Below are 26,829 nucleotides of genomic sequence, written 5' to 3'. Positions count from 1 at the left end.
AACACCGTCCTCTTCTCTACCTTCAGTTCCCCACTACCAGTTTTCTGTGCCTTTCTGCCTTCTTGTCCTCTTCCCCTGGGCTGGTTAGTGTTGATTTTATAATTTATCTTAAAAAAAAAACACTATTTTTTACAAGCACTGTAGTTCTATGAAGTATACACTGTTTTTGTATGTCTATATATATTCATATTTAGACAAGTTAAATTATTTCTTCAAATTCCATTATTAGTAAGAAAGAGAAATTTAAGCCAAATATTAAATTTCTTTGCTGTTATGTGTGTGTACACATATATGAGTTTCTAAATGAGTAGATTCCCTAAAGTGGAAATTAAGTCATATACTAAGCATGAGCTCGTCTTTGGTAGATACTGTCAAATGGTGTTCCAACTTGTTTATCTCAGTTTACACTGCCATCAGCAGGTGTGACAGTTCTAGTTGCTTCCTAATCTCACCAACACTTGTATTATTATTCTATTTAATTTGGAAAGTCTTGGAGTGTGTGCATGTGTGGGTATGTGTATAGTAGTAGTAGTAGCTCATGGTTTTAATTTGCATTTTCCTGATAAACAAAGAAATTTAATACCATTTCATATGCCTATTGGCAATGGGATTGTTCTTTTTTTTCCTTTTGAAGGGCTTATTCAATACTTGTGTTTTTTCTGTTGATTTTTAGGAATTTGAAAGTTGTATATATATGTTTATTTGAATAGATGTATGGATACACACACACAATATGTATGTATTCCCCCACTAAAACTTGACTTTTTACTCTCTTTGTGCTGTCTTTTCATGAACAGTAGTGTGTTATTTTAACATTTATTTATTTTTTGTTTAATTGCTTTTTCATCCTGTTTAAGAAATCTGTGCCTATTTCCAATACACATATACAATATATCTGTAATAGATATTTTGGATAAGGTGGACAGTAGAAGTCATGATTTAAATATTAAATTATCCCAGCATTTATTGGAAAGAGCTTCCTTATACAAATGCACTGCTGTGGCACTTTCATAATAAGTCAACTGACCTTTTATGAAAAGGTCTGTTCCTTGATTCTCTAGTCGTTTATGTTATTTGTCTACTCAGCAATACTATACAATTAGAAATTGTGTACCTTCACAATATGTGTTGACATATGGTCATGTAAGTCCCACAATCTTTCTTTTCTTTTTCAATATTATCTTTACTGGATCTTCTTAGTTCTTTGATTTTCTAAGTACAAATTATAGAGTCAGCTCGACAAGGCATACATAGTGCCTATACACACACATGCACACAGCTTGCTGATATTTTGATAGGGTTAGTTTGAACCTGTTGATATAATTAACCTTCATACTATGTTCAGCTTTCAAATCCCTAAATAAGGAAAATCTTTATTTCATTAAGTCTCCTTTAAAAAGGATTGATGAACCACCTGATATTTGAAAAGGGAGCAAAGATAATCCAATGGAGCAAGGATAGTCTTTTCAACAAATGGTTTTGAAAAAACTGGACATCAACATGCATGAAAACTAAATCTAGACACTGACTTTTATACCTCTCACAAAAATTAATTCAAAATGGATTATGATGTAAATGTAAAATGCAAAACTATGCAACTTCTAGAAGATAGGACAAAATCTGAGTGATCTTGGTTTGATGATAACTTTTAAGATACAACCCTAAAGCACAATTCATGAGAAGAATAAAAATAATGATAAGTTGTACTTCATTAAAATTAAAACCTTCTGTTCTGTAAAAGGCACTGTTATGAGAGTGAAAAAACAAATCACAGACTGAGAGAAAATATTTGCAAGACACATATCTGATAAAGGACTTGTATCCAAAAGAAGAACAAGAAAAAAATAGGTATGTATAAGCTCTTAAACAATTAAAAAGTGGGCAAAAGATCTGAATAGGCAGATCTATAGAGCGTAAATAAACATGTTAAAAGAAGGTATATAGATGGTAAATAAACATATCAAAAGACGCTCACCATCATAAGTCCTTAAACCAAAAACAAACAAACAAGAAAAAAACAAACCCATTACCGTAGAGACAATTCCGACTCATAGGGACCCTATAGGAAAGGGTAGAACTGCCCCATAGAGTTTCCAAGGAGCTCCTGGTGGATTGGAACTGCCGACCTTTTGGCTAGCAGCCATAGCTTTTAACTACTACTCCACCAGGGTTTCCCATAAGTCCTTGGGGATTGTGAATTAAAACAACGATGAGATACCACTACACATCTATTACCAAAATAATAACAATAACAAAAATCCAAACCCATTGCCATTGAATCGATTCCAACTAATGGCTAAAATCCAAAATGCTGATAACACCAAATGCTGGTGAGGATGTGGAGGAATAGGAAGTCTCATTCATTGTTGGTGAGATTGCAAAATGGTACAGCCACTTGGAAGGCAGCCTGGCAATTTCTTACAAAACTAAACATAGGCTTACCATACATGCAACAATTGTGCTACTAGGTATTTACCCTCAACAAGTTGAAAAAAGTTGGTTCATGAATGTATATGCAAGCTTTATTCATAATTGCCAAAAATTGTAAGCAACTAAGATGCCCTTCAATAGGTAAATGAATAAACACACTGTGGTACACCCATTCAATGGAATACCATTCAGTGATAAATAAGAGATGAGACATCAAGCATCAAAAACAGATGAATACCTTTATTGCTAAGTGAAAAAAGCCAGTTGAGAAGGCTACATACTGTTATGATTCCAACTATATGACATCTTGGAAAAGGCAAAAATATACAGAGAGTAAAAAGATCAGTGGTTTCCAGGGGGTTCTGGGGGAGGGAGGAAAAACAAATAGGTGGAGCACAAGGGATTTTAAGACAGCGAAACTGTTCTGTATGATTATGCACCTGTCAAAATCCATAGGACTGTACAACAGAGTGAACACTAATGTAAACTATAGACTTTAGTTAATAAGAATTTCTCAGCACTGGTTCATCTATTTATAAAATTAACCACACTGACCCAAGATGTACAGGGGAAACTGTAGTGGGCGAAAGGGTATATGGGAACTCTCTATACTTTCTCCTCAGTTTTTCTGTAAACCAAAACTGTTCTAAAAAATGAGGCTATTATTTAAAAAGAAAAAAGTATATATATACACATACACATTTTTTAAAGGCAAAGAAAAAATGCAGTGTAGTAGAGTTTTGATGTTACTTGGAGCTCTTGCATATTTCCTTTAGATATTTGATGTTTTTCTCTTTATTCTAAATTGTATCATTTGAAAATGTTTATATTCTAATTTTTTGTTATTTCTACATAGAAATTCAATGGATTCTTGTATTTTGACCTTATATCTAGGAACCTTACAAATTCTAATAATTTATCTGCTGATTATATATATTAACTCTCTCTTATGTGAAAAATGACAGTTTTATTTCTTCCTTTCAAATTTTTATTCCTCTTACTTTTTGATTTATTCGTATTGTCTTTAAAAAGAGCTATGATCTCTAGTACAATTAATAATACAAATGGTTGTAATTACTATCCATATCTTGTTTCTCCTCTTCAGAGAGAATATTTCAAAGAATTAGCAGCCATGATGCTTGCTGTAGCTGTGTTAGGGGCATTGCTCCTACACAGGTTTTCTGTTTCTTTCTGTGTCATTTGGTTGAGCTCACTTCCCCACAAATTAGTTGTTTTATGTCAAATTGCAAATACACTTAAAATCAGTGATTTGTAGAAACTTACTATTTTTTAATGTATGATAGCATTAATTATTCATCTCTTTTCTTCAGGATTGATATTGCTAAGTTTTAAAAATTTTATTAGTTTTTCTGGAACCCAGTATTGTGTCTCATTGAGTATTTCTATTACGTTTGCTCTTTACTTCATTAAGCAATTTGATTCTCTTTGTTATTCTTACTACCTTTTGTGTTTTAGTTTACTGTTTTTTCCTATTAGCTAGAATGGCTACTTAGATAACTTATTTTCATCATTTTTTCTATCCTAATGTTTGCACTGGAAGGTATACTTTTTTTTTTTTTTTTAATATATGAATAGCTGTGGCTGTATCACACAAGATTTTGGAACAAATACTTTCTGAATACCTTATACTTGAACTCTCACCAGTGAGGTATAAGTAAACTTTTCTTTCACATAAACCTGATGAGGACACCATGTTAAGAAGGGGATAGTGATTAATATTGTGATGTCCAAGAAAAAGTGAAAAAAAGTTCTTTAAAGAGTCAGTGTGCATTGAGTTATGAAAACATATGGCCCATAAATAGGTATTGAGGAGAGAGCAGGTGGTAAGAAATATTTTCTATTGTGGTTAGATCCCTTCCTCTGGATTTATTTTATTATTTATTCATTAAAGAAATATTAATCATGCAATTGTTATTTTTCAGACTGTTCTAACGACTGGGAATACAACCTTGAAAAAGGTAGTCACAGTCCCTGCTCCCATGGACCTAATATGCACATAGAAATGAGAGAAAAAAGAGATGAATACAGATATAATTTTAGGTAGGTGGGAATGTTATGAAGCAAAATAAAGCTGGCTAAGGGAAGAGAGTTGGGAGGATGACCATTTTAAATGGAGAGGTCAGGGAAGGTTTCTTTGCAGCAGAGGAATTTGAGGAGGACCTGAATAAAGTCAGGGAGCAAGGCTTTAGCATGAATTGGACAATTGTGTTCTAGGTGTGTGACTGGCAAAAGCATAATCCCTGGGACAAGAATGAGTTTAAAATATTTGAAAAAGAACCCCAAATATCATGTGCCTGGAGTGGAATAAATGATGAAGTAAGTGGCAAGAAATATTTTTGAAGACTACTTCAAGGGCAAGCAAACCATCTTAAGAAGTTTGGACTGGATAATGTGCAGATTAAGTGAAAGGGGTAAATACATGAGTGGAAATTGAGTCCACTGAGTAACTGTATTAGAGATTCTGTTTAAATTGTGAACTTGAATGTCCTACATATTTGCAAGGATTAAGAAAAGGGTCTGTAATGGTCTATAAAAGTAGATAAATACTTTAAGATATGGGACTGAAAGTGAGAGAGGGAGGGAAAGAGGGAGAAAGAGAAAGATTGTGGGGGTGGGGGGGAAAGAAAGAGGGACATTGCTTGGATAAAGGTAATGAAGAAGATGGGATAGAATAGGATCAAAGCCAATACATCAGGTGTTCACCAGAAACTTTGAAATTTCACTTGGAAAAGAGAAATCAAAAAATTCTATTAGTGTTGATAAAGGAATGGATTATGTGTACAAAATAATCAATAAAATATTCTTGCCCAGTAGTCTCAATGTAGAGAGAGAGATTTCTAAAGAGAATTCTCCAGTGCCAATTAATGAAACTATGTCAAGGTCTCAGACATTATTGTCTCCCACCCCAGGGGAAGTAAGGCTTTAGCAAAAGTATAAATACATTCTCTTCAGCATATTAAATGGTGTGCTGGAGACAGAAGCTAAGCCATGTTTTCAAAGCACTGCTTTCCAGAGGTTTAGAGATCAACGTAAGTCATATTGAGGGTAAGCTGTGGAAAACAGCAGGAGTGATTGGGAAGGGACTTATGGCAAGCTAGTATGAAGAAAAAGAGAGGACAATTCAAAGTATGAAGAGAGAGGAAGGAGATGAACCAACTGATCCTCTATCAATCAGTTAAGATACTTTTCTAAACCTGTATACATATTTCTAAACCTTGTAAATGGGTGAATAGCAAAATGACTGCCTTCTCCAATTTTCTAGAACTGTACCAGGTACAGTAAAGATGATCAATAAATATGTTTTTAAATGAATAAATTTGTCAATAAATGAATCATGGAAAATAGCCTGGAGGGATAGGCTTTTGTAAAAATAGGACCCAGGACTAGGGTGATGAAGCAGCTAACAAAGGAAGTGAGAATAACAGAATGGCCATGAGATTGGGGATTAGGCAAAGGTGAGATGAGAAGGGGCATATTATATTTTCTCCTTATCTTCATCAGATACAGGATATGGGATGAGGTGTGTATGTATGTTCTGCTGAAGTGGTCAGACTTAAGTAGAGACAGAGAATACCAATTTGAGAAAATAGCTGCTGGACTTAAGTAGAGACAGAGAATGCCAATTTGAGAAAATAGCTGCTGGATATGTCTGTTTAGGGCTTATTTATGGGCTGGAAGGAGCTGGGACTCAGCCATATCTCCAAATGCAGCACATGCTGGAGGACATATGAATACATGTTGCAATAAGTGCTTGTCTGCTAACCATAGATCATGGGTTCTAACCCATCAGCCGCTCTGTGGGAGAAAAATGTGGCAGTCTGTGTCTGTAAAGATTACAGTCTTGGAAACCCTGTGGTGCAGTCCTACTATAGAGTAGCTGTGATTTGGAATCCACTTGATGACAATGGGTTTGGTTTTTTTAAACACATATTTAGACTACCCTTGGTAATATATGATTAATCACTGGGCTGATAACTAAAGACAGAGGATCTATCTCACAGGAGAAATATACACAATTTGTTTCTGGAAAATTCTACAGCCTTGGAAACACTGTGGGACAGTTCTAATCTGTCCTATAGGGTTGCTAGGAGTCAGAATTGACTGGAAGGCAACGGGATACATATACAAGTCCCTGGGTGGTGCAAATGGTTAATGAACTCGGCTGCTAACCCGAAACATTGGAGCTTCAAGTCCACCCAGAGGCACCTCAGAAGAAAGGCCTGGCAATCCATTTCTGAAAAATCCAACTATTAAAAACCTTATGGAGCACAGCTCTACTTTGATACACATGGGGTTTTGGTAAGTCAGAATTGACTTGATGACAACTGATGGCGGTAATGGTACAGACATGCAGAATGACTGAGTGGCTGGTTGCTTTGAGCAGTGTGTATGGACTCGAAATTATGTTGTTCTAGAGAGGAGGAAAATCCCACTTTTGAAAACCCTCCTGGTAAATTCTCAAGGATAAGAGGGAGAAATTGATTTTCTTGTGATGTAGACATGTGTTCTTTTTCTGACTTTATGTTGTATGCAACCGCTAAGAGTGACTGAAATACCAGACACTTATGAATCTGTTCATGAACCTATTGACACTGGAAAAGGTCACAGAACAGACAACAGTTCCAGAATTCTGTCCTGGCTGCCCAGTGTGGTTCCTTTTCTCACTTTTGCCTTGCTCCTCTCTCCACCTGGAATAAAATTCCTTTTCTTCTTTTTCTAAATAATTCCTTGTCTAACCTCCTCCATGGAATTTATCTTGACCCATCCCTACCCTTACATAATTTCATGCAAGGTAGTATTCAGATTTCTTCTTTGCAACTTCATCTCCCTCACTACACAGTGGTCTTCTTGAGGATAGGACAGGTCTTATGCAAATTTGTATTCAGATTGCCTAATCACGGCTGTCACATGAACAACCAAACCAGTAGCTGTTGAGTGGATTCTGACTCCTAGCAAACCCATGTGTGCACAATAGAACCCTGTTCCATAGGGTTTTTGAGGCTGTGACCTTTTATAAGCAGATTGCAAGGCCTTTCTTCCAAACTACCTCTGGATGGGTTTGGACCACCAACCTTTTGGTTAGTAGCCAACCACTTAGTTGTTTGCACTACCTAGGGACTTCTTACATAGAAACAAACAAAAAAAAACCAAACCCAGTGCCGTCAAGTCAATTCCAACTCATAGCGACCCTATAGACAGAGTAGAACTGCCCCATAGAGTTTCCAAGGAGCGCCTGGAGGATTCAAACTGCCAATCCTTTGGTTAGCAGCCGTAGCACTTAACCACTATACTACCAGGGTTTCTCTTAAATATTCGATAAAATTAATTGTGAAAGGGAAACCTCCACATGCCTTGTGTATTCTCCACTAATCAAAAAGATCTATATAGAATTTAACCCAAATTATGGAGCCCTGGCGGTATAGTGGTTCAGAGCTCAGCTGCTAACCAAAAGATCAACCATTCCAATCTACCAGCTGCTCTTTGGAAACCCTGTGAGGAAGTTCTACTCTATTCTACAGTGTGGCTATGAGTCAGAATCAAGGGGACGCCAATAGGTTATATAAATGTGTATGAATATGTATATATTTTTATCCGTTCTGAGACAATGTCCCAAATTGTCTTTCATTTTTGTTACCCTCCCAAGTGCGAAAATGAGTACAGTTGTTTGCCAGGCACTTGCCTTGATTTTAAGGTATACTCACCTTCATATACATTTGTCTCTGATGGGTGCCGCCTAAGTCTGTTGAGACATCCAAGTGTTTCTAAATTTAAAGCTTTTGAACAATTGCAAAGATCACATTCAATCACTTCTACCTTTTCTGTAGAATTAGTTTTACCCCAAATTGCCCAGTAATAAAAAAATAAGTAAATAAATTCACTCTAAACAAATTCTGAAATTTCTATAGCTCAGATGAGTGCTATAAAATAAAATCACTTAACAATACTTATTTCTTTTTCTTTTTTTTTTTCCAATCTGGTAGCTATGTCTGGATTCTTCTTTTTTTTTTTTTTTTTTTATAATAACTTTTATTAAGCTTCAAGTGAACGTTTACAAATCCAATCAGTCTGTCACATATAAGTTTACATACATCACACTCCCTACTCCCACTTACTCTCCCCGTCTTGAGTCAGCCCTTTCAGTCTCTCCTTTCTTGACAATTTTGCCGGCTTCCCTCTCTCTCTATCCTCCCATCCCCCCTCCAGACAAGAGTTGCCAACACAATCTCAAGTGTCCACCTGATATAATTAGCTCACTCTTCATCAGCATCTCTCTCCCACCCGCTGACCAGTCCCTTTCATTTCTGATGAGTTGTTTTCGGGGATGGTTCCTGTCCTGTGTCAACTGAAGGTCTGGGGAGCATGGCCGCCGGGATTCCTCCAGTCTCAGTCAGACCATTAAGTTTGGTCTTCTTATGAGAATTTGGGGTCTGCATCCCACTGATCTCCTGCTCCCTCAGGGGTCCTCTGCTGAGCTCCCTGTCAGGGCAGTCATCAATTGTGGCCAGGCACCAACTAGTTCTTCTGGTCTCAGGATGATGTAGGTCTCTGGTTCATGTGGCCCTTTCTGTCTCTTGGGCTCTTAGTTGTCATGTGGGCTTGGTGTTCTTCATTTTTCTTTGCTCCAGGTGGGTTGAGACCAATTGCTGCATCTTAGATGGCTGGCTGCTTGTTAGCATTTAAGACCCCAGACGCCACATTTCAAAGTGGGATGCAGAATGATTTCATAATAGAATTATTTTGCCAATTGACTTAGAAGTCCCCGCAAACCATGCTCCCCAGACCCTCGCGCTTGCTCCGCTGACCTTTGAAGCATTCATTTTATCCCGGAAACTTCTTTGCTTTTGGTCCAGTCCAATTGAGCTGACCTTCCATGTATTGAGTGTTGTCTTTCCCTTCACCTAAAGCAGTTCTTATCTACTGATTAATCAATAAAAAAACCCTCTCCCACCCTCCCTCCCTCCCCCCCTCGTAACCACAAAAGTATGTGTTCTTCTCAGGTTTACTATTTCTCAAGATCTTATAATAGTGGTCTTATACAATATTTGTCCTTTTGCCTCTGACTAATTTCGCTCAGCATAATGCCTTCCAGGTTCCTCCATGTTATGAAATGTTTCAGAGATTCATCACTGTTCTTTATCGATGCGTAGTATTCCATTGTGTGAATATACCACAATTTATTTAACCATTCATCCGTTGATGGACACCTTGGTTGCTTCCAACTTTTTGCTATTGTAAACAGAGCTGCAATAAACATGGGTGTGCATATATCTGTTTCTATGAAGGCTCTTGTATCTCTAGGGTATATTCCTAGGAGTGGGATTTCTGGGTTGTATGGTAGTTCTATTTCTAACTGTTTAAGATAATGCCAGATAGATTTCCAAAGTGGTTGTACCATTTTACATTCCCACCAGCAGTGTATGAGAGTTCCAATCTCTCCGCAGCCTCTCCAACATTTATTATTTTGTGTTTTTTGGATTAATGCCAGCCTTGCTGGTGTGAGATGGAATCTCATCATAGTTTTAATTTGCATTTCTCTAATGGCTAATGATCGAGAGCATTTTCTCATGTATCTGTTGGCTGCCTGAATATCTTCTTTAGAGAAACGTGTGTTCATATCCTTTGCCCACTTCTTGATTGGGTTGTTTGTCTTTTTGTGGTTGAGTTTTGACAGAATCATGTAGATTTTAGAGATCAGGCGCTGGTCGGAGATGTCATAGCTGAAAATTCTTTCCCAATCTGTAGGTGATCTTTTTACTCTTTTGGTGAAGTCTTTAGATGAGCATAGGTGTTTGATTTTTAGGAGCTCCCAGTTATCGGGTTTCTCTTCATCATTTTTGGTAATGTTTTGTATTCTGTTTATACCTTGTATTAGGGCTCCTAGGGTTGTCCCAATTTTTTCTTCCATGATCTTTATCGTTTTAGTCTTTATGTTTAGGTCTTTGATCCACTTGGAGTTAGTTTTTGTGCATGGTGTGAGGTATGGGTCCTGTTTCATTTTTTTGCAAATGGATATCCAGTTATGCCAGCACCATTTGTTAAAAAGGCTGTCTTTTCCCCAGTTAATTGACACTGGTCCTTTGTCAAATATCAGCTGCTCATACGTGGATGGATCTATGTCTGGGTTCTCAATTCTGTTCCATTGGTCTATGTGTCTGTTGTTGTACCAATACCAGGCTGTTTTGACTACTGTGGCTGTATAATATGTTCTGAAGTCAGGTAAGGTGAGGCCTCCCACTTTCTTCTTCTTTTTCAGTAGTGCTTTGCTTATCCGGGGCTTCTTTCCCTTCCATATGAAATTGGTGATTTGTTTCTCTATCCCCTTAAAATATGACATTGGAATTTGGATCGGAAGTGCGTTAAATGTATAGATGGCTTTTGGTAGAATAGACATTTTTACTATGTTAAGTCTTCCTATCCATGAGCAAGGTATGTTTTTCCACTTAAGTATGTCCTTTTGAATTTCTTGTAGTAGAGCTTTGTAGTTTTCTTTGTATAGGTCTTTTACATCCTTGGTAAGATTTATTCCTAAGTATCTTATCTTCTTGGGGGCTACTGTGAATGGTATTGATTTGGTGATTTCCTCTTCGGTGTTCTTTTTGTTGATGTAGAGGAATCCAAGTGATTTTTGTATGTTTATTTTATAACCTGAGACTCTGCCAAACTCTTCTATTAGTTTCAGTAGTTTTCTGGAGGATTCCTTAGGGTTTTCTGTGTATATAATCATGTCATCTGCAAATAGTGATAACTTTACTTCTTCCTTGCCAATCCGGATACCTTTTATTTCTTTGTCTAGCCTGATTGCCCTGGCTAAGACTTCCAACACGATGTTGAATAAGAGTGGTGATAAAGGGCATCCTTGTCTGGTTCCCGTTCTCAAGGGAAATGCTTTCAGGTTCTCTCCATTTAGAGTGATATTGGCTGTTGGCTTTGCATAGATGCCCTTTATTATGTTGAGGAATTTTCCTTCAATTCCTATTTTGGTAAGAGTTTTTATCATGAATGGGTGTTGGACTTTGTCAAATGCCTTTTCTGCATCAATTGATAAGATCATGTGGTTTTTGTCTTTTGTTTTATTTATGTGATGGATTACATTAATGGTTTTTCTGATATTAAACCAGCCTTGCATACCTGGTATAAATCCCACTTGATCAGGGTGAATTATTTTTTTGATGTGTCGTTGGATTCTATTGGCTAGAATTTTGTTGAGGATTTTTGCATCAATGTTCATGAGGGATATAGGTCTATAATTTTCTTTTTTTGTAATGTCTTTACCTGGTTTTGGTATCAGGGAGATGGTTGGTGGCTTCATAGAATGAGTTGGGTAGTATTCCGTCATTTTCTATGCTTTGGAATACCTTTAGTAGTAGTGGTGTTAACTCTTCTCTGAAAATTTGGTAGAACTCTGCAGTGAAGCCGTCCGGGCCAGGACTTTTTTTTGTTGGGAGTTTTTTGATTACTGTTTCAATCTCTTTTTTTGTTATGGGTCTATTTAGTTGTTCTACTTCTGAATGTGTTAGTTTAGGTAGGTAGTGTTTTTCCAGGAATTCATCCATTTCTTCTAGGTTTTCAAATTTGTTAGAGTACAATTTTTCATACTAATCTGAAATGATTCTTTTAATTTTATTTGGTTCTGTTGTGATGTGGTCCTTCTCGTTTCTTATTCGGGTTATTTGTTTCCTTTCCTGTATTTCTTTAGTCAGTCTAGCCAATGGTTTATCAATTTTGTTAATTTTTTCAAAGAACCAGCTTTTGGCTTTGTTAATTCTTTCAATTGTTTTTCTTTTCTCTAATTCATTTAGTTCAGCTCTAATTTTGATTATTTGTTTTCTTCTGGAGACTGATGGATTCTTTTGTTGCTCACTTTCTATTTGTTCAAGTTGTAGGGACAGTTCTCTGATTTTGGCTCTTTCTTCTTTTTGTATGTGTGCATTTATTGATATAAATTGGCCTCTGAGCACTGCTTTTGCTGTGTCCCAGAGGTTTTGATAGGAAGTATTTTCATTCTCGTTGCTTTCTATGAATTTCCTTATTCCCTCCTTGATGTCTTCTATAACCCAGTCTTTTTTCAGGAGGGTATTGTTCATTTTCCAAGTATTTGATTTCTTTTCCCTCGTTTTTCTGTTATTGATCTCTAGTTTTATTGCCTTGTGGTCTGAGAAGATGCTTTGTAATATTTCGATGTTTTGGACTCTGCAAAGGTTTGTTTTATGACCTAATATGTGGTCTATTCTAGAGAATGTCCCATGTGCGCTGGAAAAAAAAGTATATTTTGCAGCAGTTGGGTGGAGAGTTCTGTATAAGTCAATGAGGTCAAGTTGGTTGATTGTTGTAATTAGATCTTCCGTGTCTCTGTTTAGCTTCTTACTGGATGTCCTGTCCTTCTCCAAAAGTGGTGTGTTGAAGTCTCCTACTATAATTGTGGAGGTATCTATCTCGCTTTTCAGTTCTGTTAAAATTTGATTTATGTATCTTGCAGCCCTGTCATTGGGTGCGTAAATATTTAATATGGTTATGTCTTCCTGATCAATTGTCCCTTTTATCATTATATAGTGTCCTTCTTTATCCTTTGTGGTGGATTTAAGTCTAAAGTCTATTTTGTCAGAAATTAATATTGCTACTCCTCTTCTTTTTTGCTTATTGTTTGCTTGATATACTTTTTTCCATCCTTTGAGTTTTAGTTTGTTTGTGTCTCTAAGTCTAAGGTGTGTCTCTTGTAGGCAGCATATAGATGGATCGTGTTTCTTTATCCAGTCTGTGACTCTCTGTCTCTTTATTGGTGCATTTAGTCCATTTACATTCAGGGTAATTATAAATAAATAAGTTTTTAGTGCTGTCATTTTGATGCCTTTTTATGTGTGTTGTTGACAATTTCATTTTTCCACACACTTTTTTGTGCTGAGGCGTTTTTCTTAGTAAATTGTGAGATCCTCATTTTCATAGTGTTTGACTTTATGTTAGTTGAGTCGTTACGTTTTTCTTGGTTTTTGTCTTGAGTTATAGAGTTGTTATGCCTTTTTGTGGTTACCTCATTATATACCCCTATTTTTCTAAGTAAAAACCTAACTTGTATTGTTCTATATCGCCTTGTATCACTCTCCATATGGCAGTTCAATGCCTCCTGTATTTAGTCCCTCTTTTGATTATTGTGATCTTTTACCTATTGACTTCCATAATTCCCTGTTATGTGTATTTTTTTTTTTTAATTAATCTTAATTTGTTTGTTTTTGTGATTTCCCTATTTGAGTTGATATCAGGACGTTCTGTTTTGTGACCTTGTGTTGTGCTGATATCTGATATTATTGGTTCTCTGACCAAACAATATCCTTTAGTATTTCTTGTAGCTTTGGTTTGGTTTTTGCAAATTCTCTAAACTTGTGTTTATCTGTAAATATCTTAATTTCGCCTTCATATTTCAGAGAGAGTTTTGCTGGATATATGATCCTTGGTTGGCAGTTTTTCTCCTTCAGTGTTCTGTATATGTCGTCCCATTCCCTTCTTGCCTGCATGGTTTCTGCTGAGTAGTCAGAACATATTCTTATTGATTCTCCCTTGAAGGAAACCTTTCTTTTCTCCCTGGCTGCTTTTAAAATTTTCTGTTTATCTTTGGTTTTGGCCAGTTTGATGATAATATGTCTTGGTGTTTTTCTTTTTGTATCAATCTTAAATGGGGTTCGATGAGCATCTTGGATAGCTATCCTTTCGTCTTTCATGATGTCAGGGAAGTTTTCTGTCAGAAGTTCTTCAACTATTTTCTCTGTGTTTTCTGTCCCCCCTCCCTGTTCTGGGACTCCAATCATCCGCAGGTTATCCTTCTTGATAGAGTCCCACATAATTCTTAGGGTTTCTTCATTTTTTTTAATTCTTTTATCTGATTTTTTTTCAGCTATGTTGGTGTTGATTCCCTGGTCCTCCAGATGTCCCAGTCTGCATTCTAATTGCCCGAGTCTGCTCCTCTGACTTCCTAGTGTGTTGTCTAATTCTGTTATTTTATTGTTAATCTTTTGGATTTCTACATGTTGTCTCTCTATGGATTCTTGCAACTTATTAATTTTTCCACTATGTTCTTGAATAATCTTTTTGAGTTCTTCAACAGTTTTATCAGTGTGTTCCTTGGCTTTTTCTGCAGATATCCTAATTTCATTTGTGATATCATTAAGCATTCTGTAAATTAGTTTTTTATATTCTGTATCTGATAATTCCAGGATTGTATCTTCATTTGGGAAAGATTTTGATTCTTTTGTTTGGGGGGTTGGAGAAGCTGTCACGGTCTGCTTCTTTAAGTGGTTTGATATGGATTGTTGTCTCCGAGCCATCACTGGGAAACTAGTTTTTCCAGAAAATCCGCTAAAAAAAAACTGCAGTCAGATCCCTATCAGAGTTCTCCCTCTGGCTCAGGCTATTCAGATGTTAATGAAGCCGCCTGCGAGCAGTCCAAATCCCTGCGGGACGGTTCCCCGGCTCGGATGCTGCTCTTTCTGCTCCAAGATCAGTCACTGCCTCCCGGGGACTTCTCCTACCGGCTGCGTCCCACGCCGCCCGTGGAACCGGCTGGTCCCCCTCCCGGGGTTAGTTCAGGGGGGTGGAGCAGGTCTCTGTGCTTGTGCCGTACCTGACTGGTACGCTGGCTCCAGGCTCTGGAAACTATGGCTGCTTCCCCGTATTAGTTCGTTCTCCGTCTCTAAATCCGTGTTTGTTGTTCAGGGTTCGTAGATTGTTATGTATGTGATCGATTCACTTGTTTTTCCGTGTCTTTGTTGTAAGAGGGATCCGAGGTAACGTCTGCCTAGTCCGCCATCTTGGCTCCGCCTCAACAATACTTATTTCTGTGTTACTGAATGAAAGACATTCATAAATACCATTTCAAAATCCATTGCCAACAAACCAATTTCAATTCATAGCCACTCTATAGGACAGAGTAGAACTGCCCCATAGGTCTTCCAAGGAGTGGCTGGTGAATTGGAACTGCCAACCTTTTGGTTAGCAGTCTTAGCTCTTAACCACTGTGCCAGTAGACCCAGGAAATAATCTTGGTAAGAACTAAACTGTAGAGTATCTAAAGTGCTTCTGCCTTCTACCCATCATATGAGGCTGAGATAATATTTAAAAATTGTCTAGCTCAGAAAATGTAGTACTTCCCTCCTCCTTAGCTGGACCATCCCTGGACAATTTCTCTACTAGAGGTGTTTCCTTATGGGGCATCTGAAACCTAGGCTTGTATAGAGTAAACTAATTTCTCAACCCCTGTCTCTTCATAACTTTAAAATATTCTTTGTCAAATGTCTCATTCTCCTTGTCTTTATCTATTTTTCACAACTAATTGATAAATTTGCTTTTTTTTGCCTTGTTTTTTTCTGAACCCTGACTTTGAAATTAATTGCTGTCCTGCCTCTTCCTACATATTAATTTAATGAGCTTTTTAAAAATTGAGAACATTTATGTGGTAGACCCTTTTCACGCATATGAATAAACAAAGATTTAGCTATCTTTGCACTTAGAATCAGACTATCTAGTATTCAGTTACACACACTCAAAATATACACACATGCACACACACACAAAGTGTTAAACACATCACATTTCAAGGTTATCAGGTACTCAAAGAGGTGAATGTAAATGTCCAAGATATCACCATTCACATTAGCAAAAATGACTTCAAAGTTACTAGATACACAGATTCTAGACATTTATTTTCCCCATTTATTTCTGGTTACACTCCTGATTATGAATTTAAATCTGGAAGACATACCTTTGTCTCCACTCCTTTTTTCATGTACAATCTTTCCAAGAAGAGAAAACACCAGACGGAGGCTGATTCTATCCCTGGTACCGTTTGAAGCTTAGGTAAGACTAGCAGAACTTAAGGAGACTATTTTAACTCTTTTCTGAATGGGAACAAAGGAAGATTATAATGTTATTTCTCATTTTACCAGGAATCTGGATGAAGGGAAAAATGGAGCAAGAATTACTAATGAGGAGTCAGTAACTATCTCTGGCACATAAAACTTCTAATTTTAGCAGGAAGAATGTCAATGTCTAATGACACCCAGTTCCATCCTTCTTCATTCATCCTAGTGGGCATCCCAGGGCTAGAAGATGTGCACATCTGGATTGGGTTCCCCTTTTTATTTGTGTATCTTGTTGCGCTTCTGGGGAATGCCGTTGTTCTGTTCGTGATCCAGGCTGAGAACAGTCTTCATGAACCCATGTACTACTTCCTGGCCGTGTTGGACTCCATCGACCTGGGCCTTTCCACGACCACCATCCCCAAAATGCTGGGCATCTTCTGGTTTAGCCTCAGGGATATATCTTTTACAGGCTGCCTTTCCCAGATGTTCTTCATCCACTTTTTTACAGTTATGGAGAGTGTTGTTCTTGTGGCTATGGCTTTTGACCGCTACATTGCCATTTGCAAACCCCTTCGGTACACCATGATCCTCACCAGCAAAATCATCAGCATCATTGCAGGCGTTGCTATCCTGAGGAGCCTGTACATGGTGCTTCCAATAGTGTTTCTCCTCCTTAGGTTGCCCTTCTGTGGGCACCATATCATCCCTCACAGCTACTGTGAGCACATGGGCATTGCCCGTCTGGCCTGTGCCAGCATCAAAGTGAATATTGCATTTGGCCTTGGCAACATTTCTATCCTATTATTGGATGTGTTCCTTATTGCTCTGTCCTATGTCAAGATTCTGCATACTATTTTCCACCTGCCATCCTGGGAGTCTCGGCTCAAAGCTCTTAACACCTGTGGCTCCCACATTGGTGTTATCTTAGCGTTTTTCACACCAGCATTTTTCTCTTTTTTGACACACCGTTTTGGCCACAATGTCCCCCGATACATCCATATCTTCTTGGCCAACTTGTATGTGGTTGTACCCCCAGCCCTCAATCCTGTAATCTATGGGGTCAGGACCAAGCAGATTCGAGAGCGAGTGTTGAGGGTTTTTTTTAAAAAAAGACAGATAAACAGTCAGAGGCCATGGGTGGGTCTGTATTAAAATTCATGATTTTTTTTTCTACATGTTAAAAGTGGTGTTTTCTACTCTGTAACACAAAGGAAAACAGGAAAGCACTGAAGAATACTGAGACTAATAAAATTATTTTTTCTTGCTTTTTGGGAGCTGGCATAGTGAGATATCCACATTTAAAAAGGTAAATTTAAATCCTTACCTCATTCTGTATAGAAAATTTAACTCCAAATGTATCAGAGACCTAAATATAAGAAAAAATTTTGAAGGAAAACGTGGGAAAAAATATTCATAACCTTTGATCAGGCAAAGATTTCATAGATACAATAACAATTGCAAGGAAATTAAAGAGAAATCATAACATAGACTTTATCAAAATTAAAAACTATCGTGTTTCAAAACACTCCTTTAAGAAAATGGAAAAAGTAATATTCGGACTGAGAGAACACATTCACAAGTCTTCTAAATGGTAAAGGACTTGTATCCATAATATATAAAGTCTTACAACTCAATTATAAGTGACACATTACCTGACTGAAAAATGGACAAAATATTTGTATATTCATGTCGTCAAACAGGATATACATCTAGTCGAAAAACACATAAAATTATACTCCACATAATTAGTCTTTAGGGAAATGTATATTAAAATCACAACAAGAAACGTTTTTACACCCACTAGAAGCCCTGGTAGTGCAACAGTAAAGTGCTGAATCAACTCAACAGTACCCAACAACAACAACAGGAATACTATAACCAAAATAGAACAAGTATTAGTGTGGATGTGAAGTATCTGGAACCCTCATACAGTGCTGCTTTGGAAACATTTTTGAAGTTTTTCAAAAGTCAAACATAAATTACTGTATGGGCAACAATCCCATTCCTAGCTATTTTCCTATAAGAAATGAAAATATATGTCCACCCAAAGACTTGTCATGAATGTCATAACAGCATTATTTTTAGCAGCCAAAAAGTGTAATCAATCCAAGTGTCCATCAACTGGTGAATAAATAGACATATAATGGAATAATTTACAGCAATAAAAAAGAATAAACTACCGTTACATGCTACTAAATGATTGTGCTCCAGAAGCATTATTCACGTGAAAGATGCTGAACATAAAGACCACATGTTGTATCTTTTCCTTTTTATAAAATATTTCCAAACGCAAATCTATAGAGATAGTAAATCAGTGGTTGCCGGAGGCTTGGGGTGGATGGAATTAAGAATGACTGCTGGTGGAGACCACAGATACCTTGGGATGATTAAATTGTTCTAAAATTCAATTTTGACAATGATTTCCTAAACCTTTAATTTTACTAAAAATCATTGGATTGCACCATTAAAATAGCTGAATTTTATGGTATATGAATTTTACCTCAATAAAACTGTTAAAGATAGATGATCAGGAAGATGAGTTCTGCTCTCTCTATGAAATGTCATGATTCCTTGCTCAGTTTCTCTATCTAAGCCAGTTTTTAGCTTTAAAACCCATTGGTTAAGGAAAAGTCCGGATCCTTATGTGAACGGACCCTGCCACCCTACGGCAAGTATATTCAGTAATGATTTTCCCAGTCTTTCTCTAAAGAAACCTACCACCATTTTTTTGGTTAATCATGCATTAAGGAACAAGGAATAGAAAGAACTTTTGAAGAATTTTGGACACAAGGTGTAAACTGATGTTGCTACTGAATGTATTAACTCTCTCTCTTCCACATGAGAGTAAAGGGTATATAACAAAACAAAACAAAACTCATTGCTGTCGAGCCATTTTCAACTCATAGTGGTCCCGTGTGTTACAGAGAAGAACTGCATCATGAGTTTTCTTGGCTGTAGTTGTTATGGAAGCAGATTTCCAGGCTTTTCTTTCATGGTGCCTCTGGGTGGGTTCAAACCACCAAAAATTACTAATCAAGAGCACCACTCAGGAACCAAGGGGTATATAAAATCAAAAAACCATTGCTAGTGAGATGATTCTGACTCATAGCAACCCTATAGGACAGAGTAGAATTAATTATCCCATTGAGTTTCTGAGGCTGCAATCTTTACAGGATCAAACTGCCACGTCATTCTCTTATGGAGTGGCTGGTGGATTCGAACCACTCAACTTTAGGTTAGCAGCCAAGTGCTTTAACCACTATGCGACCAGGGCTCCTTTAGGGGTATGTAACTCATTGCCATTGAGTCGATTCCAATTTATAGTGATGGGGCCTAGGAAATACACAAAGTTCTGGCCCTGATTCAGCTCAGAGAGGATACAATAGGTCTGGGGACAGGTCTGATAATAATTTTCAAATTTGACATTTCAAATTTATTATTGGGTTAAATATATTGGTAGCTGGTGAAACCTTCATATGATTTCCTGAATTGTGGTGGATTGTCTTAAGCAAGACCAGGTAGAAGCCTCTGACAGTGCACCTTCTCCTGTCCCATTCAAAGTAGTAAACCAAAGCAATACTACATTGTAGGGATGGTGGTCCCTGTCATATGCCCATTTAATTCACCAGTTTGACCCTAAAAAGTCTAAACGGATATTGATCAGTTACAGAAGACTTCTGAAAATCTAACCGAATAACTTCAATTGTGGAAAGATATATGGGTGTATTTAATGATACGTATGAACTCATGTGCAGGAAAGAATTGCCTGATTGATAAAGTCTTCAAAGGAGAAATATTAGTCAAGATCTGGGCAAGGCTGTCTGGGGAAGAGTCATGTGGATAGACCTACAAGAGGGGACATTAAATATCGAGGTCTTTGTTTTGCTACCTGCCAGCACCAAAGACGATGAGGTTCCAATATGTCACCATCATGCAAAGAAACTTATCGTCTGCTTCTACCCTGGAAGGGGAAACAGTTAAACTTTTGCGTATGCAGTTTTAAGATATTTTCTTAGTGGTTACCCTGGGACTCACAATAACATCCTAAATCTACAACAATTTAGTTGGAATTGATACCAATTTAGTTTCAATATCATATAAAATCTCTGCTCCTACATAGCTCCATTTCCCCCTTTATGTTGTTCCTGTCACAAAGTATACACACACACACACACATTGTGTACCCATTAACATAGATTTATAATCTTTGTTGTATGCATTCATCTTTTGAATTATGTGGGGAAAAAAGAGTTAGAAAACAAAATAAAATAATACTGACTTTTATATTTATGTATATATCCACTTTTACTGAAGTTTTTTATTTCTTCATATGGCTTACGGTTACTGTGTAATGTCCTCTCATTTCATCCTCTCGTTTTACTCCCTTTAGCATTTCTTAGCATTTCTTACAGAGGCATATCTATTAGCAAAGAACCTTCTCTACCTTTGTTTATTTGGAAATACCATAACTTCTCCTTGATTTTTGAAAGATAGTTTTGCTGGATATAGCATTCTGGGTTGATTTTTTTTCTTTTTCTTCCAGCACTTTAAAAATATCATCCCACTCCTTTCTGGCCTCCATAGTTTCTGATGAGAAATCTGTTGTTACATAACTTTCCAGGGATTTTTATTATGCTCCATCCTCCTTGGTATGTCCTGAACACTAATCTTTGTCTTGTTAGCACCTTAAGACAGCCATAACTATGCTCTGCTTTTCGTCTGCTTTCTCTACTTGCCCTACACAGATTAGGAATCAGGAAATGGCTCTAGAAGAAAGGTGGTATAGATATTTGGCTTCACTTCTTTGTGCCTGTTTTCACTCTGTGATCTTGGTTCTTCAAGTACTGGCTAAAAAAGCCCCTAAATGAATTTTTTTTCCATCTAGCACTGATAATTTGACAAAACGCTGCAAGTTTCCTTGCTTCTGAATGATTTAACACTGCTCTCTTCCTCAGCTTTTTTCTCTGCTCCTATAATCATTAAATATCTGGAGGAAAAATGCTAAGTATAAAGTTAGGCTCCTCTTAGTGAGTTTCCTTCTCTGTAGGAGGTTGACTCCTCCCATCTTTGTTGCTTGAGCAAGTCATTCACCTAAATAGTTCAAAAGGAATAGGGCAAAAGGATTATAGATATATCAAGATTTAAGCTATGATAGAGATGATTTAGAAAAAAAATAGCAACGGAAGATTGATAGAGTGGGCCATTGAAGAAGATGGCAGAGAATTATCTTAACAGTCCAGGTGTTACCCAGGATCTTAGGTTTTTAACCTGGAAAGCAGAAAATGCAGTCTTTCTTTGGATGGGAAAGAGTAGAGGATTCTTGCCCTTTAGTTCCAGTGTATGGAGGGAAGTTTCTTAGGAGAAGTCTCCAGTGAATATCACTTAGCCTTTGCCAGAAACCCAGGGAGAACACAGTCCCCATCCTAGTGGTTGTAGGGCTACAGGACCAATATAAATGCCTATTCCTTGATTAAGAAAGAAAGTGTAATCCCAGAGAGATCTCAGATGATGTTTTAAAAGTCCATCCTTTCAGAGAAATTTGGAAATCAAGGTAAGGCTGTGTTATTCCGGTTGAGTGGTGGGAAATAGCTTGAGAGAAGGAGAATGAGTTCACATTAAGGTAGAAAAGAGTTAAGGTGGACAAGTAAGTGTATAATTGAGATTTGGGGAGGGGAAGGAAGAGCCCAGGCAAGATTTGAGCATAGCAAATTTTATACCCACAGACTACCATAGCTACACACAAGTTCCTAGCTATGTATGTATTTCTTTGTATCCATAATCCCACACATGCAGCCGTAGGTGAGGAGCAGAAGCAAATTATGTATAAATCAGCTGTTTTTTCTCTTCTTATACCACACTCACTGCCATTGAGTCGATTCTGATTCATGGTGACCCTATATATACTAGAGACTAAATGTGACTATCAAGAGATCAAAGACTATGTTTTCTCTGTACTTATCACATTGCCTGGCCTAATATTTGAGATCAACAAGTATGTTTTTTAAAAAAGGAATTCATGAATGAATGAATTGTGGAGCACGGCCGTGAATGTTGGTATTGTTTGTTTTTTTTTTTTGCTTTTGTTTTTGCTTGTTTTTAAAAGAAGCAAACACTCCGGTGAGAAGGCAGCTGAGAAATGGAATAATGTGCAAATAGTTAAGATGGTTTCACAGCAGCATCTATTATGAGACTAGGAATTAGAAAGACGTCAAATATAAAGGTGTATAGCAGGGTTTTTCATCCTCGGCATGGCACTACGGACATTTTTGGCCAGATAGTTCTTTGTCCTGGATGGCTAGCCTATGAATTGTAGGACGTTTAGCAGCATCCCTGGCCTTTATCCAGTAGATTCTAGCAGCACTTCCCCCCCTTTGTGACAACTAAAAATATCCCCAGGCATTGTCCAATGTCCCCTGGGGGGAAAATTGCCCTGGTTGAGAGTCTCTTCTCCTTATCTTCATCGGTTACAGCACATAAGATGGTGTTTATGTACTTAGGTCAAAGGGTGTGTGTGGTGGGACGCTGCAGAATATGGTAGAGTAACAAGATGAAAAATTGAAAAAAATGACTATTTGGAGTAAGTTATTTTCAGGAAATTAGAACATTAGAAGTTGTGGCCTCACTGAGAAGAAGCTAGGTCTCAGGCTCATCACTATACCTGGCAAAGATTGGAGGATATATGAATATATGTTGCTAGAATAGATCTGTATGTACTTGTGGAATGAATAAATGATTGGCTGCTTTGCTCACTGTTGATCAAGTGGGAAATATGGTTATTTTGATACTCAGAAGGGAACCAATTCTGGGGACCCCTTCTAGAAAATCATCAGGAAGAATAGGATGGTCTTCTTTGCTTTGGAACTTTGGAAAAAATAATATTTCTAAGACCTCAGGTGCTAGGCAGGTATTGAGAGTGATCTAGATACTCTTCAATATCCAGAATCTGGACAAGGTTGTATACAGGGCCATAGAGTTCAGGTCCTAGACAGCAAAACAATGAGCTTACCCTGCAAAAGAGGACCACTGATAATTTTTCTTCCTATTCTCCATTCATACGTGCTCTTCTCTCTACCTTGAATAAACTTCCCGTACTTCTTTCTCTATAAAAAATATAGTTAAATCTTTGATTCATTTTACCTCCTCCATGAAGATTTTTGTTTTTGTCCTAACCCATACCCACAATTTTTTTCTTTATTTTTCTATCATAACACAATATTTTATTCAAATATCATTGTTTCTTTTATTCCTCCCTCATTACCTTGTGAGAGCATGAGCAAAGTCTTATTCAAATTTTCTATTCAAATTCCTTAATCCAAGGTCTAGTACATATCAGGAAGTCAATAAATACTTGCTAAAATGAACTGTGAATGGTCCTTCCCCACCTCTCTTATTGATCCTTTATATCTGACAGTTTTCTGGTACAGAACTGAGAAGAGAAATCACTTTTTCCTGTAATATCTCTTTCTCTGCTTCAGCAACTGCTTCACTGTTTTTGATACACTGTCCCAAATTATTTCTCGTTTCTACCATGGTTCTTAGGCCCCAGATAGACCACATTCTTTGCTAGAGGCTGATCTTATCTGGAGTTAAAGAAAGGTATGATGCCATTTCTACGTATCCATCTCCAATGGGTGGCATTCAGATATGAACTACCCTAATTTCCAGGCATCTTCAAAGCCTATCACTTCTACACAGTTTGCAAAATTATTTCAACTCAGGTGTAGCTACCCAATAATGAACTTGTATCTTGATTGCCTCAAGATATTACTTCACAATAAATATATTCAACATTTGACACTCAAGCTAGTTGCCATATAAAAAAATCACTTAATAAATTCCTATGTATTTAGTGTTGAAGAGAGAATATCCAGAAAGACACAAAGATCTGGGCGAGAGGGCTACTTTGTTGGACTCTAATCTTAAAAGAATCTCAAAATGATACACCTTTTCCATATATAAGTAGCGTTAGTTTAGGTAGGCTTTAAACAGGGTATGTTGTTGTTATTAGGTTCTGACTTATAGCAACCCTATGTACCACAGAACAAAACACTTCCCAGGCCTGTCCCATGCTTACAATCGTTGTTATGCTTGAGCTCATTGTGGCAGCCACTGTTTCAATCCATCTCAATGAGGGGCTTCCTCTTTTCCACTGACCCTGTACTTTACCAAGCATGATGCCCTTCTCCAGGGACTGATCCCTCCTGACAACATGTCCAAAGTATGTAAGATGCAGTCTCACCATCCTTGCCCCCACAGTATGAGAAACTGACAGACACGTGGGGGTTACAGGGGGTAGCTCAGGAAATTTGGAAACTTTCTAAGTATCCCTAACTGATACCTACAAAGACAGTTTTTTAAATGAATTTGAGATTTTGTGGATTCAATGAATTGTGGGACCATTACCATCTCAATTTAAAACAGTTCATAAACACAAATTCAGCCTAACTTTAAAAGTCCTGTTTAAAATGCTTCTTTTTTTTTTTTTTTTTTTTTCATGTTCCAAAATATTCCAGATGAAGATGACTTTTGGAAGACCTAGTTAAGATGGAAATTGTGCTGCTAATCATCTGGGGCATGACTGGTTGTTCTTCTGCCTTCCCTCCATCACTCATTTACTTGACAAACATTTTATTTGAGCTTGCATATGTCACGAATTATTTTAGGTATATGAATAAACACAAGGGAATTGGTGATCTCTGCGTTCAGAATCAGATAGTCCAAAGAATACACACACACAAACACACATACACACACACTTGAACATATATATTTTAAAGGTCCTCAAGTAGTCCCCTAAGAGAATGGGTTGGATTACATGCATTCTTCATGTATGTTAAATACACTGTATATAACAACAACAGATGGAAAGAACAGAGACCTTTGTTATGCTCATTTGTTTTATTCTTGATTCCTTACCATTCATCTCTTGTTCAACCTTTTATGGGTGGAAATGACCTTGGGAAGAGTGAGGCTGGCTCTATTCCTGGAGCAATCCGATGCTCAAGTAAAGATGGCAGAAAAGTTTGGATAACAATTGAATGGGAGAAAAGGAATATTACAAGGTTATTTTGCATTTTAAAAGGAATCCGGAAAAAAGAAGGAAGTGGAGCAAGAATCACTAATTGGAAGCCAAGAACTGTCTCTGGCATGCCAGAACATCTAATTTGGGCAGGAAGAATGTCAGTGCTTAATGACACCCAGTTTTATCCTTCTTCATTCCTCCTGGTGGGGATCCCAGGGCTAGAAGATGTGCACATCTGGATTGGATTCCCATTTTTATTTGCGTATCTTGTTGCGCTCCTGGGGAATGCCGTTGTTCTGTTTGTGATCCAGACTGAGAACAGTCTCCATGAGCCCATGTACTACTTCCTGGCCATGTTGGACTCCATCGACCTGGGCCTCTCCACAGCCACCATCCCCAAAATGCTGGGCATCTTCTGGTTTAGCCTCAGGGATATATCTTTTGGATGTTGCCTTTCCCAGATGTTCTTCATCCACTTCTTCACTGCCATGGAGAGCGTTGTGCTTGTGGCCATGGCCTTTGACCGCTACATTGCCATTTGTAAACCCCTTCGCTACACCATGATCCTCACAAGCAAAATCATCGGCGTCATTGCAGGCATAGCTATCCTGCGGAGCCTGTGTATGGTTGTTCCATTGCTGTTTCTTCTCCTGAGGCTACCCTTCTGTGAGCACTATATCATCCCTCATAGCTATTGTGAGCACATGGGCATTGCCCGCCTGGCCTGTGCTAGCATCAAAGTCAACATAACTTTCGGCCTTGGGGATATGTCCATTTTATTATCAGATGTGCTCCTTATTGTTCTGTCCTATGTCAGGATCCTCCATGCTGTTTTCCGCCTGCCCTCCTGGGAGGCCCGACTCAAAGCTCTCAACACTTGTGGCTCTCACATTGGTGTTATCTTAGCTTTTTTCACACCAGCGTTCTTCTCTTTTTTGACACACCGTTTTGGCCACAATGTCCCCCGATATATCCATATCTTCCTGGCCGATTTGTACGTGGTTGTACCCCCAGCCCTCAATCCTGTAATCTATGGGGTCAGGACCAAGCAAATTAGGGAGCAAGTTTTGAGGATTTTCTTCAAGAAAGGAAGCTAACCAGTCAAGATCATGGAGGGTCTGTCTTAGAATTCATATTTCCTCCATATACTCATAAGAATGAGTTTACTATCTAGAAAAAGCCAGTGGAGCAAAGGTGAGTATGACAAGTGAAGCCTTTGAGTTTAAGGATATTAATTACTGTATTGGATTCTGTAAGTATTGCATGTTTACAAAATCCTCTCATGTGCGTTGTTTAATCATCTAGGTAGCCCTACAGAGACTAGTTTTTCTAGTTTTCAGATGAATAGTTGGATATGTAGAATTGTTAAACGACTTATCTCAAAATTTCCCTGTTAGTCAGAGATAAGTAATTAAGCCAGATCGTTTTTAAATTGTAGCATTTTCTGGGGCATCAGAGGGAATATGGAAACAACAGAATGAAATTTGCTCAGAGATTATAGTCAGTTTT

At 37.7% G+C, this 26,829-nt stretch overlaps 2 protein-coding genes across 2 annotated transcripts; both read left to right on the top strand.

Moving 5' to 3' along the window:
* The first annotated feature begins 16,265 nt into the window (after positions 1 to 16,265).
* Positions 16,266 to 17,715, top strand: LOC100672697 (olfactory receptor 52E8). The gene has a single exon (XM_023542511.2). It carries the CDS (start codon positions 16,476 to 16,478, stop codon positions 17,448 to 17,450), a length of 975 nt encoding a protein of 324 aa, XP_023398279.2. The 5' UTR covers positions 16,266 to 16,475; the 3' UTR covers positions 17,451 to 17,715.
* Positions 17,716 to 25,250: 7,535 nt separating this feature from the next.
* LOC100672408 (olfactory receptor 52E8-like) lies at positions 25,251 to 26,417 on the top strand. The gene has a single exon (XM_064289225.1). The coding sequence runs from the start codon at positions 25,446 to 25,448 to the stop codon at positions 26,415 to 26,417; it is 972 nt and encodes a 323-aa protein (XP_064145295.1). The 5' UTR covers positions 25,251 to 25,445.
* Positions 26,418 to 26,829: the final 412 nt, after the last annotated feature.

Source organism: Loxodonta africana, chromosome 7, assembly GCF_030014295.1.
Source record: "Loxodonta africana isolate mLoxAfr1 chromosome 7, mLoxAfr1.hap2, whole genome shotgun sequence".
NCBI classification, from domain to species: Eukaryota; Metazoa; Chordata; class Mammalia; order Proboscidea; family Elephantidae; genus Loxodonta; species Loxodonta africana.
Note: the sequence above shows the minus strand (reverse complement) of the source record. Positions and strands in the feature narration are given on the sequence as shown.